The following is a 20,168-nucleotide window of genomic DNA, read 5'->3' on the forward strand; positions in this document are numbered from 1 at the left end:
ATTTTTAATTTAGTCACAGCTTGTAAAGCAGTCTCTGGACAACATGAAATTATTATATACCTATGAGGCTCAATAGTGATTGGATTCTTCATAAACATCGCATTCCCATATTGGAATTAGAATTTTAGTCTATAGATGCTTTTAAAAAGTCTACAGTACTTTGAAATCTATTGGACAGGATGCAGTTTGAAAAAAAAACTCATTGCTCTAATCTAACATGAACACATGGTTTAGTTAAAGGAACATTATTTACCAAACAGCTTAGTTTCATGTTTTGTAAATTCCAGGTCATCCTGCTTTAAAACTTGCGTTTGTTTAGTGATGCCTGAGGCTGGCTAAGGAGCTTTAAGGTTCCTGTATTTAAAGGCAAAAGCACAGCTTCAGTAATTTGCCATTGTACTGAATCAAGGGCTGCAGCAACATTAATCTGTAAGAACCACAATTCCTCAGTTCAAAATGGGAAAACAAAAGGCAATAATCAGAAAAATTGAAGATTCGTTCAGAATAAGAAATCTATTGCTTAGACAATGTCTTGCTGAATGTTTAGGAACATTGATTCTTGTGGTAAGTACTTAATTTTGTCATTTATATGTTATGACAATGAGCACTTTGCAAATGGTCTATCAATTGTGTGTACACAGTATTATTTAATGCTATTTGCCACAAAGTAAAATTTGGAGATTAAAGATAATGTAGAAGCAATTTTGAATTGAGAAATGAATTTTAATGTGGGAGAATTTTTCTTTTCAAATGCACGTAGCAAGTTTTTGCTTTTAAAAATTAATGAAGCAGATGCACCTTCCTTTAATAAGGGAAATATGAAAAATGATTAATCTTGTTAAGGTTTGATACTAGTTGATGTTATTGTCTCTTTCTTACTTCTCCAGGTTATTAACAATTTCTTCTTAAAAATCTCATAAAATGTGATCTCAACTTTGGTACTGAAAAAGCTTGTTTTTTTAAGATATGGAGTAGAGGAGGAGAGTTGGGTTTTTTAAAGTGTCAAATCTGCCTATCGTAATGTGGTTGTTATAATTCAGATTGAAAGAACATTTTCTTAAACTGTGGTGGAAAGGTACGAGGTAATTAGAGCATGGATCATAGACTTTGAATAGCATTTATCAGATATCTGATTCTGCGTATGTACATAGCATTCTATCTCAAATGTTTGAGAAAGGAATTAGTAACCAAGGAAATTAATTTACCTGTTGAAAATAATATCACCAAGTCATGACCTCCTCTTAAAACATTGCAACTCTTCAGAATATTATCTCATCTAATTAAATCCATCTGAAACACATTTCATTGGAATAAGTCAAAGGATTGTAAAATATAATCGGATACCTAAGTTCTTTAGAATTTATGTTTTAGTTCTTCCCATATTTTGTAAAATTTGCAGAATGTACAAAACTTGGAAGTGTTGTGAACTGAATAGGACATTTGTAGGCTCCAAGAGGATGTGATAGGCTAGTGGGATGGGCGGACATACAGAAAATAAAATTTACTGCAGAAAAGAATGAAGTGATATCTTTTGGAAGGAAGAATGCAGACAGGCAGTATAAAATAAAGGGTGCGCTCCTAAGGGGTGTGGGAGCAGAGGACTTTGTGATACATGTGCATAAATCATTGAAGGTGGCAGGGTTAGCTGCAAAAGTGACAAAAAAAATGCGATCATGGGCTTTGTGAATCGAAGCATGAAAAATAAAAGCCGGGAAGTTATATTTAACCTTTATAATATAATGACTAGTTCACTTCTTTTTTATTTCATTCATGAGATGAGGGGTCACTGGCTAGTCTAGCATTTATTGCTCATCCCAGAGTGCAGTTAAAAATCAATCACATTGCTATGGGTATGGAGTCTCTTGTAGTCCAGACTAGGTAAGGACCAGTTTTCTTCTGTAAAGGATATTATTAAACCAGATGGATTTTTACGACTATCAACAAAAGCTTCATAAAAACCAAAAGAATTGCAGATGCTGTAAATCAGGAACAAAAACAAAGTTGCTGGAAAAGCTCGGCAGATCTGGCAGCATCTGTGAGGAAAAAAACAGAGCTAACGTTTCAAGTCCAGTGACCCTTCCTCAGGACAATAGATTCATGGTCATCAGTAGACTCAGATTTTTATTGAATTCAAATTTCACCATCTGTTGTGGTGGGATCTGAACCTGGGTCCCCAAAGCATTGGGTTGCACAGCATCTCAGTGGTTTGTACTGTCTTACACTGTCAGGGACTTGGGATCAATTCCACCCTTGGGTGACTGTCTTTGTGGAGATTGCACATTCTCCCATGTTCGTGTGGGTTTCTTCTGGGTGTTCTAGTTTCCTACCATAGTCCACTGATGTGTCGGCTAGGTGGATTGGCATGCTAAATTGCCCATAGTGTCCAGGGTGTGCAGGCTAGGTAGATTAGCTGTGAGAATTGCAGAGTCACAGGGATAGAGTGGGTCTAAGCGGAGTGCTCTTTAGAGGGTCAGTGTGGACTGGATGGGCCAGATGGCCTGCTTTCACATTGTAGTGATACTATGCTTACCTGGGTGTGTGGATTAACAGAACATTATGCTTAGTTCTGGGCATTGCACTTTAGGAATGCTGTGAAGGCACGAGTCATAATGTAGCAAAATTTTCTAAGAATATTTCCTGGGATCCTCATCAATGACATCAATTAGAACTTCATCCACATGGATAGATTGCAGAAGATGGGGCTGGGTTGGGGTGGGGTTGGTGGTTTTCACTGACAGCAGGCCAGGTTAGAGGAGATTTGACTGAGGTATTCAAAATCATAAGGGGTCTGGATATAGTATACAGGGAGGAACTGTTCCTTATAGAAAAAAGGTTGAGAAGGCACTGATTTGAGATTTTACAAGTGATATGAAGATGAACCTCTGTGCATCAGGTGGTTAACAGCAGGAAGGGAACAATTTGCCCATTAAATTTGTTGGTAGAGAAATCAAAGCTAATCCCACTAATCCCTGTTCCATCACTCAGCTCTAAATCATCTACTCTTTCAGATATTTGTCCAGTTTTCCCTTAAACACATTCAAAGAGTTCTGCCTCAAGTACTTTCTGTGAATATGCATTCCAAACCCAAATAATGTTCAGTGTAAAAAAAATTCAAGCCTCTCTGCCCATTTCTGAATGGTTTCAAGTTCACTCCTAATCACTGACACTCCAAGCTGAAGACAAAACCATTCCATCAAACCCCTTCATCATTTTAAAGGCATTTATTAAAACTCTTTGGCCTTATCCACTCAAGTAGGAATAGTTCCAGCATCATTTATGAAGAACTTTTGTCCAGTAGATTCCAAATAGTTGTCGGAGCCATGGTAGAGTAGGTTATGCATTGTCTTTAAAAAGTCTGAGTTTGATGGCCTGTATGTTAATTTTTACAGATTATGGCACAGTAACTCCAGGATTGTTGCTGTTTGGCTTCTGTGTCCAACTATGATGCATGGAGCTCAAACTGTGGCATAATACAGGGTAATTAGTTCTCGAGCATTCAATATTCAGGACAAATAGCTTTTGATGTGCACAATATCAGGTAATTCAAATTGGATGCAGCACCTGTTCCAAGTGTTTCAAAACAAAATAAATGAATGGAGTAAAGAAATGAAGTCTGTTCATTCCACTCAATGAAGCAACTTTGGAGCAATTGCTGGCAGAGAATATTGAAAGAAAGATTTCAGCAGGTAGAGGGTACACTGCTTGTGAAGTAAGTGTAAGAGCATTCCAGGTGAAAGAGAAGATAAAAGTCTAAATGTTGCATGTTCACACATAACATGATATCCAGCCTGATTGGAGGCATATCCTCTCATTCTCCTGAGAGAAAGGACCACTGGAAAGTATGCAATGCGTGACTTTCAGTTCATGAATGAATGGGAAATTGATATTTTACACATTTATGATTTTTCTGCATGTGTTCTCAATAGGAGCGAAGCAGTGGAATTTCTTGTTCCAACATGCCTTCTACCTCCTAGAAAAAAAACAAATAATAAAATGTATAAATGATGGTACTGGTTCAGGGTTTGCAGAAGAAAATAATGTAACACTGATTCCTTTTGAAGAGTTTCTGATCATGGAGGCAATAGATAAAATAAGGCATGGGGGAAATCAGGGTAATCCTCCAACCTCCTGGGGAGTCTTTAAACCATTAGGTTTTGCAGGGCTGCTGATTTGTAGCCAGCGGTGGGTGGTACAGCAGGATTGTGTTTGTATTACAGGACAATCTTTCGTGTAGATTGAAACAAAAATGAAGACAGGGATAGGGAGCAGTAACATTGGAATATAAACTACTTTGAACAGCTGGCCTGTTGTTTGGTGGTAGTTGCGGTGGGAGTAGAATTGAGCTTTATAAGGCCTACTTTAAACAAAGCATCGTATGGTCTTCCGAGAAACCAAGCAACTTGTTCAATATTTAGGATATCTTTGAAGGAGTCTACAATCTGCATCTGTTGTTAGAAATTCTGACTGAATTGTAACCTACCATAGAAAGCTTGGCCACTCTGGATTGTTTATGGTGAAGTCTGCACCCAAAACCATGGCCAAGACACTATTCCCAATTGTAGCAGCAACAATGAATAATATGACTGATGCTCCAAAGGTTTTGGACTCTGGTCTGAACAGTCTGCAATTTTTGCATTTGGAACATTTTGAATATGGTAATGTAAACCTTCTCAAACCTCACTACTGTCAAATGGGCACAGAAATAGATATTAAGTCAGATGATTAAAAAGCTTTATCAGGAGGGTAAGTTTTAAACAGTATCTTCTAGGAGGAAAATTAGGTGGCGAGCATTACAGAGAAATTGCAGAGCATAAAGCCCAGACAGTCAAAAGCATCACCATCAACTGGGATATTCAAAAGGCTAGAATTAGATGTACATGTGTATGTTGGATGGCTGTTGGGCTCAGGGATATTGCAGAGATAGGGAGGAGCATAGCCTCAGAGAGATTCGAAAATAAGAATGACAATTTAAAAACTTGGGGTAGGGCTGGATATAACGACTTCAGTCTACTCTGTATTTAATTGGAGATATTTCTGCCTATTCTGTACTAGATGTTCAATAAGGATTTTGATAAGTTAGCAATACAGGAGGAGTTGAAAGGTAGTGGTGAGGTGGAGCTGGCTGTCATCAGTGCTCAAATGAAAACCAAACATATTCTCTCAGATTATGTATTCAAAGAGCACCAAGTAGAAATGAGATAGGAGGTGAGCCAAAGAAATGGTTTTGGTATACCAGAGGTAACAAGTTTCATCTCTGACTCTCTAATCATTCATCCTGGAGTGTGTGTCAATGCTGATGCATATCTAATAAACAGTCCATTTGACACAGAGATGTGGGGCTTTGATTAGAAACAGTTGTCTCTTCTAGCCTAGGACTATGCATCAGACATGCTTCACTGATCTGTTTGGTGGCTTTTGGTATGTGAATTCATAGATCATGACGAATACGTAAGAAAAAGCTGGATTGGGCATCTGATAGAATGTTGGTCATGGTCACCCATGCAGCTGCAAAAGGTGAGTCTTCAACATCCTTCTTGGCAATCAGCTGCTGAAATAATAAAGGTCAGTTAAATTTAGAGGCTCAATTCGAAAGCACTCTAATCACTCAGGTAAAGGTAAAGTTGCCATGGTCTCAACTAAATAGAAATGGCTGGTGTAGGTTTAACTTGAATGTCAGGCAAAGGGAAAGGTTGAGAAGGAGAATTCTTTATCCTGGTGCAGGAATCGAGCCCACATTGTTGGTGCCACTCTGCATCGCAAACCAGCCATCCAACCAACTGTGTTAACTGGCCGTCATTAATCATGCAGGCCACACCTAGAGAAATGACAAGGCTAGAAGTGCCCATTCATACATGGTATGCTGTATACATGATATATGTGTCGTAGGGGTTTTTATTAAAATTGATTTTTCACTGAAGTTATTGGACTTGTTAACATTGTTTCTTGGCATTGTTTGAGAATTTTTTCATTGTGAGTCATGAAATTGTTATTGTTATACGTAGAGAGTGGGATCTGTGGGTGATTGCGTACAAATGGTGAGATGAGGTTATTGCAGTAGCCAGATGTGGTAGTTAGAGGTGATGCACAATTGCTTATTGTAGCATTCCAGGGGTTGTCCTCTACAGTATCACAAGTTGCTCTTACTGCTATCCTTCTTGAACTCCTTGCTGTCATTGGAAACTTTTTGTTGTGGCTTCTTAGTAAGGACACCCCTATGGAAGGCAAAATTGCAACATGTGGCTTCCCATTATAATCCTTGAGGCAATAACTAGATTCAATTATTACATTACTCAAATAGACCAATACAACTGCTACTTTTAGAGCAGTGTGAGTGTTGTGAGTTGCATATCATAAAATGTCAGAAAATATTGGAAACTATCATTGAGTCAGGTGGAACATTTAAGCTTACGGGGCACCAATATTAATATTTTCCACGTTCTATCAATACCTTTAGAACCTATAATAACTTGGCTGTGACATGGCATATACCTAGTCCTCTTTTAACAGTACTGATATCACAAAGCATACCCAAAACCCTTGATCTGGATTAATTGATTCCCTTGCAAGATTGAGGCACAAAATTAAAATTAAAAATAAAAATGTAAAACTGATGTTAAAATTTGACAAAAATGAATACATTTACTTTGCCATTTCTTTTCCTTACAGTTGTTTGGATGTGGAGCGCTGGCACAAGTTACCCTCAGCAGGGGCACACATGGAAGGTTTTTGACTGTCAATTTTGCTTTTGGATTTGCAGTAATGCTTGGTGTTCTATTAGCTGGCCAAGTGTCAGGTATAACTGCTTCTACACCTTTCTCTTTTGCTATATATATATATTGTTACATTCACAGCTGGTATCAATACTGGCTAGCTCTGATGCTGGACTGAAATCTGCCTTGATAGATCATATTTGTTTTCTTTTTAGGTTTTAATGAGGTGCCCTCTCACTGAAGCATTCAATGCTACAGGTTTAGTTTAACAATAAACAGACATTTATTAGAAGTGTATCATAGAAATGAAGTTTGAGATGAATAAAGCCAACCAGTTACATATAATTTTAGTTTAAACATGTTGAAACAAAAAAAATACAATCCAAATAATACCTTTTACAGTTGTCACACTGGGAAGAATTCCCTTCTCTATCTCATCTATAATGCTTAATTTAGCTTTGACTTCAAATCCAGTCTTGAGAATCTGATAGCCTCTTTATTCAATATTCATACAATTGAGCTTACCGCTCAGGTTTCACCTAAACACTTCTGATCTGGAACTTTCAAACTAAAATTCCAAACAGAAATACTATTGCTCAATAATTCTAAACTGCCTCCCTTCTTCGGGAGCAACTGTATTGCACCTGTATCTTTAGTCACAACTTCTGCAAACTAAAGCTGAAAAAAAAGGGTTTATTAAAGCTGTGGGTGTTTTTCCTAAGCTAAAATACAAAGCACAATCCCAGATCTTTCCATGCACAACTGTTTCCTCCGTTCACTCGTAAAGTTTACCCAATGAAAATAAGACATCACTACTTATCAAGAATTCTCTCTCATTCTGTATTTTAAAATAAATCACCAAGGCTACTGAAATAAGCAAGTTAGCCATAGGCACAGACAAAAACTATATTTTTGTTTTGTGTTGTTTAAAATGCTAGTACTAAAATAAATGATATAGATATACACCACACAACATCACAATATCAATAGTAAGAAAATAAATGTGGCACAGAACAGCTTTAAAAATATTACACATTTAATTACAGATAATGTAACACTTTATAGAAAAGTAATTGCCAGAGTGAAGGGAAAATGTTGCCCCAGGCTCAGTGACTGTAACAGTTGGCATTACTCCTTGGGTCTGGTCCTAATCTGTCACTTTATCTTCACTGGAATTTCTGCTGCATTTGTAGGTGCAGGAGCAGCTCTGAGGAAGTTCACAGCCTGTTTCTTTATCAAGTTAATTTATGCTGTGAAATCACACTGTCTGTCGAACTGTCCTTTCAAAGCAAACCAATTTCAGATGAATCTATTCAACAGGTTCAATACTAACTCTGTGTAGATCAGGGTTGAAGCACAAATATTAATTTATCCATAATGATAATTTTGTTCCTTGTATAGGTGCTCACCTGAACCCTGCTGTGACCTTTGCTATGTGCTTACTTGCTCGCGAACCCTGGATAAAATTTCCCTTTTACTCTTTGGCACAAATACTAGGTGGCTTCCTTGGATCTGGTGTCATTTTTGGTTTGTATTTTGGTAAGTAACAAAGGTATTTTTTTTTAGTGTGCTTGTTGTGCCAAAGCAACTTTCCTCTCAAGAGGAAGTAAATTAAAATGGAAAATGTTAGAAGTGCTCAATGTATCATGGAGTTTCTGTACAGAGAATGAATAATGGTGTTAGTCACATTCACTCATACAGCTGTTTGCTTAATGTTTTCATCTAATCGATTTATAACAAAAATAGCAATGGCTGAATTTATTGGTGATTAAGATATAAAACTCCTCTACCATCTGCAAGAAATCTTTAACCTTTCTTCAAAGGTTTTCAAGCTGCTTTGGAAATCACTTCAATCAGATACATTTTCACAAATGATCACACATTAATAAACTCAGTCAAGGCATCAAATTTAAAGAAAATTGCAGCTGAGGTCAACATTTTTTTTAAATGACAAGTGTGGGTGATCTTCATTTTGTGTATAAGCCAGGAGGCAGCTGGTGGTATGTCTGCAGTACCCATCTGATGCACTCTGCGGGAAGTCTTATAGATTATAGTCTTCAAGACTTATTTGAATCACATCTGTAACCTCCTAGGGTTAAACATATTCTGTATAGACAGGTCTCCAATTGGGAAAACAGAAAAGCTAATTGAATAATGATCAGAAGAGATGGGAACGCCACTAACTGCAGGTTTCCCTCCAGAGAAAATAAGGAGGCAATAATTGCTGGCCCAGCTGGTGATGTCAACATCTCACAAATGTACAAATAAAAGGAAAGATAGGTCTACAATTTATTATCACCCATTTTAAACCATCATACCTGATAGTGAGAAGAGTTTACTGTATGTGATTCATCTGGTCCAAGTAAGCAGGGGTGGGACAGGTGTAAAAGACAGCCCTGACCTCTTTGGAGGACATGTTCATATAATGGATCTTCTAGCAGCAGGTGGCAACTGTGAAAGAGAGCACCATGCAGGGAGCTTGAGCAGTTATTTAGGAATCTCTAGCAGCAGGTGCTGATGGTTAGGGGGGGCACTGACCATGGCAGTTGGATCAGTCCAATGGTCACTGTCTGAAGAAAAGGGTATCTTTGGGGAAGGAGGCCTCATGAGGTGAAGGATTAGACAGACCATGAGTTTTTCAACCAGATATAAATTATAGGCTTACTTTATGTCTTGTCCAACCTTAATTTCGCTTCACATTTGTAGTGATTTGATGTGAGTGAAATAAAGAGTCCTGCTTCATGATCTCTGGGCTATCTGTGATTTCAAATCTCATTTGTAATCTGGCATTGTCAGCAGGATTCCACAGTACAGGCATCAAGTCAGGACAGACAAGGTTGAAAGTTGCCTGGCCAAGGTGAAGCAGATGGCGGAGGAGTTGAAGTTGGAAATGTCTGTGAGGGAGTGTGTGATCATAGACACTGAGGCTTCAGTGAACAAATTTGGACCTTTAGGCTAAACCTAGGCAAAGGCTCCCCATATTCCCTGGACACTATTGAAGAAGGAAGCATAGAATCCCTACAGTTCAAGTAGAGGCCATTTGGCCCATTAAGTCTGCATCAACCCTCTGAAGAGCATCCCACTATATCACTCCGCCCTGCCCACACCCTGTCCCCATAACCCTGAATTTACTATACCTAACCCATATAACCCTGAATACTATGGGGCAATTTATGAGGTGGTACTCCCGGTCAAATATTTCACTTGCGGGTTTCTGTGATATGGCTCCAACGTTTAAGAGTCACCAATGGAACAGTTCAATTGATGCTGTGATAACGAAATGTGAGGCTGGACGAACACAGCACGCCCAGCAGCGTCGCAGGAGCACAATTCGTCCCCTCCCCCCACTGCACCACACAACCAGCCCAGCTCTTCCCCTCCACCCACTGCATCCCAAAACCAGTCCAACCTGTCTCTGCCTCCCTAACCGTTTCTTCCTCTCACCCATCCCTTCCTCCCACCCCAAGCTGCACCTCCATCTCCTACCTACTAACCTCTTCCCACCTCCTTGACCTGTCCGTCTTCCCTGGACTGACCTATCCCCTCCCTACCTCCCCACCTATACTCTCCTCTCCACCTATCTTCTTTTCTCTCCATCTTCGGTCCGCCTCCCCCTCTCTCCCTATTTATTCCAGAACCCTCACCCCATCCCCCTCTCTGATGAAGGGTCTAGGCCCGAAACGTCAGCTTTTGTGCTCCTGAGATGCTGCTGGGCCTGCTGTGTTCGTCCAGACTCACATTTTGTTATCAATTGATGCTGTGCTAGGCCCATCCTGCAGAAGTCTGGCATTGGTAATAGTATTCGGAGAGAAAACTCTCAAATGAATTCCACTATCTCCCATGCCTTGGACAAAGCTGGGAGAGACAGGATGGAGACATCAACTGGGTCATGAGTGTCAGTAAATCTGTTCTCTTGTAAATTAGCAGGACCTCTGAGTCACAGTCTGACACTGGAGTAGTGGCTTCTTTCAGGATGATTCATGACCTGCTCATCTAGTGTCAAATGGCCAGCTGGATCACACTATTGCTGCAGCAGCTTCTAAGTTGTCACTGGTTACACTTGGGTACTCTCACATCCTAGCGTTAGAAGTGATCAAAGACAGCTATCTCAAATAGCCTCGTTAGTTCCTGTACTGACAACTACAGAGAGCTCATAATGACTATTTGCTATGTAGTTGCACGGTTAGCAGGTTCCTTTGCACCACCACAGGTGGAGTATTTGGGTTCACATTAGTGATGGCAATCTCTTCTTGTATCACCAATCTGGGGGCTGCATGCAGGCGGTGTCCTGCATTAGCTCAAACGGATCTTCTCAACCATACTTCTCAACCCCTAATCCATACTGGTACCTTCTTAATGTGCAAAATCTTACACTTCCTGTGTTGCAGCTACTTTGGGCAGTGGTAAGAGAACCCTTAACACAGAGATAATAGTCTCACTAAACAAAAAAAAATCAAAAGAACTGTAGATGCTGGAAGTCAGAAATAAAAACAGAAATTGCTAGAAAAAAAACATCAAGTCTGGCAGCTTCTGTGGACAGAAATCAGAGTTAATAATTCGGATCCAGTGATCCTTCTTCAAAAATGGTCTGATCACAGAGTGATATTTAATGTAGGCCATTATATGTGTTACACCTCTGTGGAAATCAAGCTTGCTATTCCCAGAGTGATCATAAAAGTTAAATAAATTTATGACAGTAGGCAACATCTCCAGTTTATCTGTCTGATACTCAATTTAACAGAAAACTTGGACCAGGTTTCATACTTAACAAGAACTACTATTTATAATAAATAGTCGTTTATAATATTTATATATATTTATATTATAATAAATATTTATAATAAATAAATAGATTCTAGCCACAGGTAAACAGCTATCGATATCTAGCTCTACTAGTTAAATCTCTAACTAAACCCCTGCCCATCACACACGTAGAGACAGACACAGACAGAGAAAAGAGATTACTGGAGCAACCAAGATAATAAAATGTGAGGCTGGATGAACACAGCAGGCCAAGCAGCATCTCAGGAGCACAAAAGCTGATGTTTCGGGCCTAGACCCTTCATCAGAGAGGGGGATGGGGGGAGGGAACTGGAATAAATAGGGAGAGAGGGGGAGGCGGACCGAAGATGGAGAGTAAAGAAGATAGGTGGAGAGAGTGTAGGTGGGGAGGTAGGGAGGGGATAGGTCAGTCCAGGGAAGACGGACAGGTCAAGGAGGTGGGATGAGGTTAGTAGGTAGCGGGGGGTGCGGCTTGGGGTGGGAGGAAGGGATGGGTGAGAGGAAGAACCGGTTAGGGAGGCAGAGACAGGTTGGACTGGTTTTGGGATGCAGTGGGTGGGGGGGAAGAGCTGGGCTGGTTGTGTGGTGCAGTGGGGGGAGGGGACGAACTGGGCTGGTTGAGGGATGCAGTAGGGGAAGGGGAGATTTTGAAACTGGTGAAGTCCACATTGATACCATTAGGCTGCAGGGTTCCCAGGCGGAATATGAGTTGCTGTTCCTGCAACCTTCGGGTGGCATCATTGTGGCAGTGCAGGAGGCCCATGATGGACATGTCATCAAGAGAATGGGAGGGGGAGTGGAAATGGTTTGCGACTGGGAGGTGCAGTTGTTTTTTGCGAACTGAGCGGAGGTGTTCTGCAAAGCGGTCCCCAAGCCTCCGCTTGGTTTCCCCAATGTAGAGGAAGCCGCACCGGGTACAGTGGATGCAGTATACCACATTGGCAGATGTGCAGGTGAACCTCTGCTTGATGTGGAATGTCATCTTGGGGCCTGGGATGGGGGTGAGGGAGGAGGTGTGGGGACAAGTGTAGCATTTCCTGCGGTTGCAGGGGAAGGTGCCGGGTGTGGTGGGGTTGGAGGGCAGTGTGGAGCGAACAAGGGAGTCACGGAGAGAGTGGTCTCTCCGGAAAGCAGACAGGGGAGGGGATGGAAAAATGACAACTGCACCTCCCAGTCGCAAACCATTTCCACTCCCCCTCCCATTCTCTTGATGACATGTCCATCATGGGCCTCCTGCACTGCCACAATGATGCCACCCGAAGGTTGCAGGAACAGCAACTCATATTCCGCCTGGGAACCCTGCAGCCTAATGGTATCAATGTGGACTTCACCAGTTTCAAAATCTCCCCTTCCCCTACTGCATCCCTCAACCAGCCCAGTTCGTCCCCTCCCCCCACTGCACCACACAACCAGCCCAGCTCTTCCCCCCCACCCACTGCATCCCAAAACCAGTCCAACCTGTCTCTGCCTCCCTAACCGGTTCTTCCTCTCACCCATCCCTTCCTCCCACCCCAAGCCGCACCCCCCGCTACCTACTAACCTCATCCCACCTCCTTGACCTGTCCGTCTTCCCTGGACTGACCTATCCCCTCCCTACCTCCCCACCTACACTCTCTCCACCTATCTTCTTTACTCTCCATCTTCGGTCCGCCTCCCCCTCTCTCCCTATTTATTCCAGTTCCCTCCCCCCATCCCCCTCTCTGATGAAGGGTCTAGGCCCGAAACGTCAGCTTTTGTGCTCCTGAGATGCTGCTTGGCCTGCTGTGTTCATCCAGCCTCACATTTTATTATCTTGGAATCTCCAGCATCTGCAGTTCCCATTATCTCTTATTACTGGAGCAACAGTTCAATAGCACCAATCCTCAAGATTAGATGGACCCATTCCTTATCTTTCCAAAGTCCTTTTGTTCTCTGCACATTTGAAAAGTTTTTTCAATTCTTTGCAGGAAGCCCAGAGCATCTGGCTCACAAATTATAGTATTGGGTAAAAGTAACAACTTACAGAAAGTGGTGGGGGAAACCAAATGGCATTCTTTGGTTTCAGATATTTTTCAGGAGAGAGACTGAGACAGACAGAGATCGAGAGAGAGAGAGAGAGATTGAGCGTCACCATTTCCTTTCAGAGTCCAAGGGCTTTTCATTGCTCCACCCACAAACTGTTTAGCAACCCAGGGACCAGACTGTTGTTGTCAAGCTGATGTCCTGTGTTGTCCACAACTTGCTTAAAATTGCACAAATCAATCAGCTATTTATTTCCAGCCAAATTTTACTCTGCATTCTTACCTTGGTGCTTGCCTTTCTGCAAACAGCCTTCACTACCACTCGAAACAAGTATCATGTACAATGAGTTTCAACAATTTGTTTTGAAAAGTGTAGCAGTTCCTTCCACAAGCCTTGGTTTTAAAACAATCCTTTTTGTGTTTCAGTCCACAATCAAAATTACAGAAAATAGAATATCTTTTCACGTGAGGTAGTGAAATGAGAAACATTTTTGATATCTCGATATGCAAAATGAAATCTCTTTGAGGGAAAGGTTGAGGGAAGGGCAACCTTGGTAGCTAAATATCCCAGGGTATAGATGCTTCAGGCGGGATAGAGAGGGAGGTAAAAGTGGTAGAGGAGTTGGATTACTGGTCCAAGAGGACATCACAGCTGTGCTGAAGGAGGCCTCTATGGAGGACTCAAGCAGTGAGGCAATATGGAGAGAGTTCAGAAATAGGAAGGATGTGGTAACAACGTTGGGGCTGTGCTACAGGCCTCCCAACAGTGAGCGTGAGATAGAGGCACAAATATGTAGACAGATTATGGAAAGATGCAGCAGCAACAGGGTGGTGGTGATGGGAGGTTTTAATTTTCCCAACATTGACTGAGATTCACTCAGTGTTAGGCATTTAAATGGAGCAGAATTTGTAAGGAGCATCCAGAAGGGTTTTCTAGAGCAGTATGTAAATAGTCCAACTCGGGAAGGGCCATACTGGACCTGGTGTTGGGGAATGAGCCTGGCCAGGTGGTTGAAGTTTCAGTAGGGGATTACTTTCGGAATAGTGATCACAATTCCGTAGGTTTTAGCATACTGATGGACAAAGATGAGAGAGATCCTAAAGGAGAAGTGCTGAACTTGAGGAAGGCCAAATATAGCAGAATTCAGCAGGAGCTGGTTAATGTGGATTGGGAGCAGTTGTTTGAGGGTAAATCCACATTTGATATGTGGGGGGTTTTTAAAGAGAGGTTGATTAGAGTGCAGGACAGACATGTCCCTGTGAAAATGAGGGATGGAAGGGGCAAGATTAGGGAACCATGGATGACGGGTGAAATTGTGAGACTAGCAAACAGGAAAAAGGAAGCATACATATGGTCTAGGCGACTGTAAACAGACGAAGCTTTGGAAGAATATCAGGAAAGTAGGACCAATCTGAAATGAGAAATTAAGAGGGCTAAAAGGGGTCACGAAATATCTTTAGCAAACAAGGTTAAGGAAAATCCCAAAGCCTTTTATTCACACATAAGGAGCAAGAGGGTAACTAGAGAAAGGGTTGGCCCACTGAAGGACAAAGGAGGGAAGTTATGCGAGGAGTTGGAGAAAATGAGTGAGATTCTTAATAAGTACTTTGTGTCAGTATTAACTGGGGAGAGGGACATGATGGATGTTGAGGTTAGGGATAGATGTTTGATTACTATAGGTCAAGTCAGCATAAGGAGGGGGGAAGTGTTGGGTATTCTAAAAGGCTTTAGAGTGGACAAGTCCCCAAGTCCGGATGGGATCTATCCCAGATTGTTGAGGGAAGTGAGAGAGGAAATAGCTGGGGCATTAACAGATATCTTTGCAGCATCCTTGAGCACGGGTGAAGTCCTGGAGCCTGGAGAATTGCTAATGCTGTCCCCTTGTTTAAGAAAAGTAGCAAGGATAATCCAGGAAATTATAGACCAGTGAGCCTGATGTCAGTGGTGGGGAAGCTGCTGGAGAAGATACTGAGGTATAGGATCTATTTACATTTGGAAGAAAATGGGCTTATTAGTGATAGGCAGCATGGTTTTGTGCAGGGAAGGTCATGTCTTACCAACTTGATAGAATTCTTTGAGAACCTGACAAAGTTGATAGATGAGGGAAGGGCTGTAGATGTCATGTGCACGGACTTCAGTAAGGCATTTGATAAGGTTCCCCAAGGTAGGCTGATGGAGAAAGTGAAGTTGCATGGGGTCCAGGGTGTACTAGCGAGATGGATAAAAAACTGGCTGGGCAACAGGAGACAGAGAGTTGTAGTGGAAGGGAGTTTCTCAAATAGTGAACTGTGACCAGTGGTGTTCCACAGGGATCCATGTTAGGACCATTGTTGTTTGTGATATACATAAATGATCTGGAGGAAGGTATAGATGGTCTGATTAGCAAGTTTGCAGATGACACTAAGATTGGTGGAGTAGCAGATAGTGAAGGGGACTGTCGGAGAATGCAGCAGAATACAGATAGAGTGGAGGGTTGGGCAGAGAAATGGCAGTTGGAGTTCAATCCAGGCAAATGTGAGGTGATTTTTAGAAGATCCAATTCAAAAGTGAACTATGTGGTAAATGGAAAAGCCCTGGGAAAATTGATGAACAGAGAGATCTGGGTGTTCAGGTCCATTGTACCCTGAAGGTGGCAACGCAGGTCGATAGAGTAGTCAAAAAGGCATATGACATGCTTTCATTCATCAGCCGGGGTATTGAGTAGAAGAGTTGGCAGGTCATGTTACAGTTGTATAGGATTTTGGTTTGACCACATTTAGAATACTGCGTACAGTTCTGGTCGCCACATTACCGAAAGGATGTGAATGCTTTGGAGAGGGTGCAAAGGAGGCACACCAGGATGTTGCCTGGTATGGAGGGCCCCAGCTATGAAGAGAGGTTGAGTAGATTAGGATTATTCACATTAGAAAGACAGAGGTTGAGGGGGAACCTGTTTGAGGACTACAAAACCATGAGAGGTATAGACAGGGTGGATAGCAAGAAGCTTTTTCCCAGAGTGGGGGACTCAATTACTAGGGGTCACGATTTCAAGGTGAGAAGGGAAAAGTTTATGGGAGATATGCGTGGAAAGTTCTTTACGTAGAGGGTGGTGGGTGTCTAGAACGCGTTGCCAGTGGAGGTGGTAGAGATAGGTGTGGTTGCGTCATTTAAGATGTATCTAGACAGATACATGAATGGGCAGGGAGCAGAGGGATACAGATCCTTGGAAAATAGGCGACAGGTTTAGATAGAGGATGTGGATCGGTGCAGGCTTGGAAGGCTGAAGGGCCTGTTCCTGTGCTGTAATTTTCTTCTTTCTTTGTTCTTTGAAAGAGGCTTAAGAAAGATGTTGCCCATGATATTTAATGCATGGAATTCTTAACATTCCTGTGAAGATATTTTCAAAGAAGTTCTGCAAAAGAGTTGAGGCTGCAAGCAGGTCTTGAAGTGGTCCAGCTTCCTCTCTATCTCTTCATCATTTATGTCATCTCCCTCATCAACTGACATTCTTTGTGCAACAATAAAGAAAAGCTAACAGAAAGACACCCTCAAAGGACTAGAGTATAGGAGGCCACCAGACCTGCCAGTGCCTCAGAACCATTATTGGGAGCCCAGTGGTCTGTTTGATGAAGTCTCGATTTGAGCCATGTTTCAGCATGAGTTCCGATAAAGGGCATGCATCAAGCCTAACTCTAATGCCAACCATTATGACTTGCTGTTTTTGGTGAGTGTGGGGTAATTTGAGAAATGGAGTTAATTTTAATGGACAGTGAGAATGGGCGCGCACTAATAATTGTTAGTAATCACAAGCCAGTTGCTGATTCATGAGCTGGAAACCTTTGTGATTCGGGAAACATTGGCATCATGAAAGGGACTCTGCAGGCCAACATGGTCAACAGAAACCGTGGAACTTTCAATCTTTGTGAACTCCAGAGTCTTCTTATTGCCTTTGTTGGGTATTATCAAACTGACCATCAATATAATTAGATCTGAGAATATTTGATCCTTAGAGAAATACAAATAAGAAATCAAAATAGCCTGAATCTAATTAATTTTTAACAATTATGTTGTCAGGTAAAATGTTAAAAGTAATAATGAGCATTTCACTTTTGATGCTTTATAAGCGTTCACCAAGGTACCATATATTAAACTCATTACTCAGATCAGAATATGGAGTCAGAGAACATTTAGCAGAACGCATAATAAGCTGGACCATCATGAGCCAACTGGGTCAAATGACCTATTTCTGTGCTGTATATTTCTGTATAATTCTTTTTAATCTATACTCGTAAGAAATGCCAATGCTTTGAAAGTACAATTGGTGAAATGAATGAAACCATGCGATGGGCACATTAGAAATGTGGAGCTTATTCAAGGAAAAGCTCCTGTGTGTCCTAGATAAGCATGTACCTGTCAGGCAGGGAGGAAACTGCAGAGTGCGGGAGCCGTGGTTTACGAAGGAGGTGGAATCTCTGGTCAAGAGGAAGAAGGTGGTTTATGTTAGGATGAGATGTGAAGGCTCGGTTAGGGCTCTTGAGGGCTGCGGGGTAGCCAGGAAAGACCTAAAGAGAGAGCTCAGAAGAGCCAGGAGGAGACATGAGAATTTGTTGGCGGATAGGATCAGGGTAAACCCTAAGGCTTTTTATAGGTATTTAAGGAATAAAAGAATAACGAAAGTAAGATTAGGCCCAATCAAAGATAGTAGTGGTAAGTTGTGTGTGGAGTCAGATGAGATAGGGGAAGCGCTAAATGAATATTTTTCAACAGTATTCATTCTAGAAAACGACAATTTTGTTGAGGGGAATACTGAGATACAGGCTACTAGACTAGGTGGGATTGAGGTTCACAAGGAAGAGGTATTAGAAATCCTACAGAGGGTGAAGATAGATAAGTCCCCTGGGCCGGGTGCGATTTATCCTCGGATCCTCTGGGAAGCCAGGGAGGAGATTGCCGAGCCTTTGGCATTGATCTTTAACTCGTCATTGTCTACAGGAATAGTGCCATGTGACTGGAGGATAGCAAATGTGGTTCCCCTGTTCAAGAAGGGGAGTGGAGACAACCCTGGTAATTATAAGACCAGTGAGCCTTACTTCAGTTGTTGGTAAAGTGTTGGAAAAGGTTATAAGAGATAGGATTTATAATCATCTAGAAAAGAATAAATTGATGAGGGAGAGTCAGCACGGTTTTGTGAAGGGAAAGTCGTGCCTCACAAACCTTATTGAGTTCTTTGAGAAGGTGACCAAACAGGTAGATGAGAGTAAACCGGTTGATGTGGTGTATATGGATTTCAGCAAGGCGTTTGATAAGGTTCCCCACAGTAGGCTATTGTACAAAATGCGGAGGGATGGAATTGTGGGAGATATAGCAGTTTGGATGGGAAATTGGCTTGCTGAAAGAAGACAGAGGGTGGTAGTTGATGGGAAATGTTCATCCTGGAGAGCAGTTACTAGTTGTGTACCGCAAGGGTCAGTGTTGGGTTCACTGCTGTTTGTCATTTTTATAAATGACCTGGAAGAAGGCATAGAAGGATGGGTTAGTAAATTTGCAGACGACACTAAGGTCGGTGGAGTTGTGGATAGTAACAAAGGATGCTGTAGGTTGCAGAGAGACATATATAAGCTGCAGAGCTGGGCTGAGAGGTGGCAAATGGAGTTTAATGCAGACAAGTGTGAGGTGATGCACTTTGGTAGGAGTAACCGGAATGTAAAGTACTGGGCTAATGGTAAGATTCTTAGTAGTGTAGATGAGCAGAGAGATCTCGGTGTCCATGTACACAGATCCTTGAAAGTTGCCACCCAGATTGACAGGGCTGTTAAGAAGGCATACAGTGTTTTAGCTTTTATTAATAGAGGGATTGAGTTCCGGAACCAAGAGGTTATGTTGAAGCTGTACAAAACTCTGGTGTGGCCGCACTTGGAGTATTGCGTACAGTTCTGGTCACCGCATTATAAGAAGGATGTGGAAGCTTTGGAAAGGGTGCAGAGGAGATTTACTAGGATGTTGCCTGGTATGGAGGGAAGGTCTTACGAGGAAAGGCTGAGGGACTTGAGGCTGTTTTCGTTAGAGAGAAGAAGGTTGAGAGGTGACTTAATTGAAACATATCAAATAATCAGAGGGTTAGATAGGGTGGATAGGGAAAGCCTTTTTCCTAGGACGGTGACGGTGAGCATGATGGGGCATAGCTTTAAATTGAGGGGTGAAAGATATAGGATAGATGTCAGAGGTAATTTCTTTACTCAGAGAGTAGTAAGGGAATGGAACGCTTTGCCTGCGACGGTAGTAGATTCGCCAAGTTTAAGTACATTTAAGTCATCATTGAATAAGCATATGGACGTACATGGAATAGTGTAGATTAGGTGGGCTTGAGATCGGTATGACTGGTCGGCACAACATCGAGGGCCGAAGGGCCTGTACTGTGCTCTAACGTTCTATGTTCTATGTTCTATTCCCATTGTTACTGAGTTTCTGTATTCAAGCAAATCGAAATGAAAACGAATTGAAACTGAAGGATTACTTTTTGATATTAAGAAACACACAAATTGAATAAAAGAAAAAGCTAGTTGCACGTTGAGGTCATTTAACCTCTAGAAAAATAATAAGACTTCCTTGGAAAAGCATTATTTTGTAAATAATTTTGAGACTGTGGGATCAATGTTTTATTCATTACCATGTTTTCTTAGAATTTTGGTTCTGCGC

At 41.7% G+C, this 20,168-nt stretch overlaps 1 protein-coding gene across 2 annotated transcripts in view; it reads left to right on the plus strand.

Moving 5' to 3' along the window:
- Positions 1-331: 331 nt before the first annotated feature.
- LOC125458842 (aquaporin-3-like) overlaps positions 332-20,168 on the plus strand; it is a 29,255-nt gene continuing 9,418 nt past the window's right edge. For both annotated transcript variants that reach the window (XR_009446239.1, XM_048544586.2), the window contains exons 1-3: positions 332-564; positions 6,667-6,793; positions 8,112-8,249. Coding sequence is in view for 1 of the 2 variants with exons in the window: in XM_048544586.2 (XP_048400543.1) it covers positions 457-564; positions 6,667-6,793; positions 8,112-8,249 (373 nt within the window). In the remaining variant the exon portion in view is untranslated. The remainder of the gene's footprint in view (positions 565-6,666; positions 6,794-8,111; positions 8,250-20,168) is intronic.

Source organism: Stegostoma tigrinum, chromosome 1 (genome assembly GCF_030684315.1).
Source record: "Stegostoma tigrinum isolate sSteTig4 chromosome 1, sSteTig4.hap1, whole genome shotgun sequence".
Lineage (NCBI taxonomy): Eukaryota > Metazoa > Chordata > Chondrichthyes > Orectolobiformes > Stegostomatidae > Stegostoma > Stegostoma tigrinum.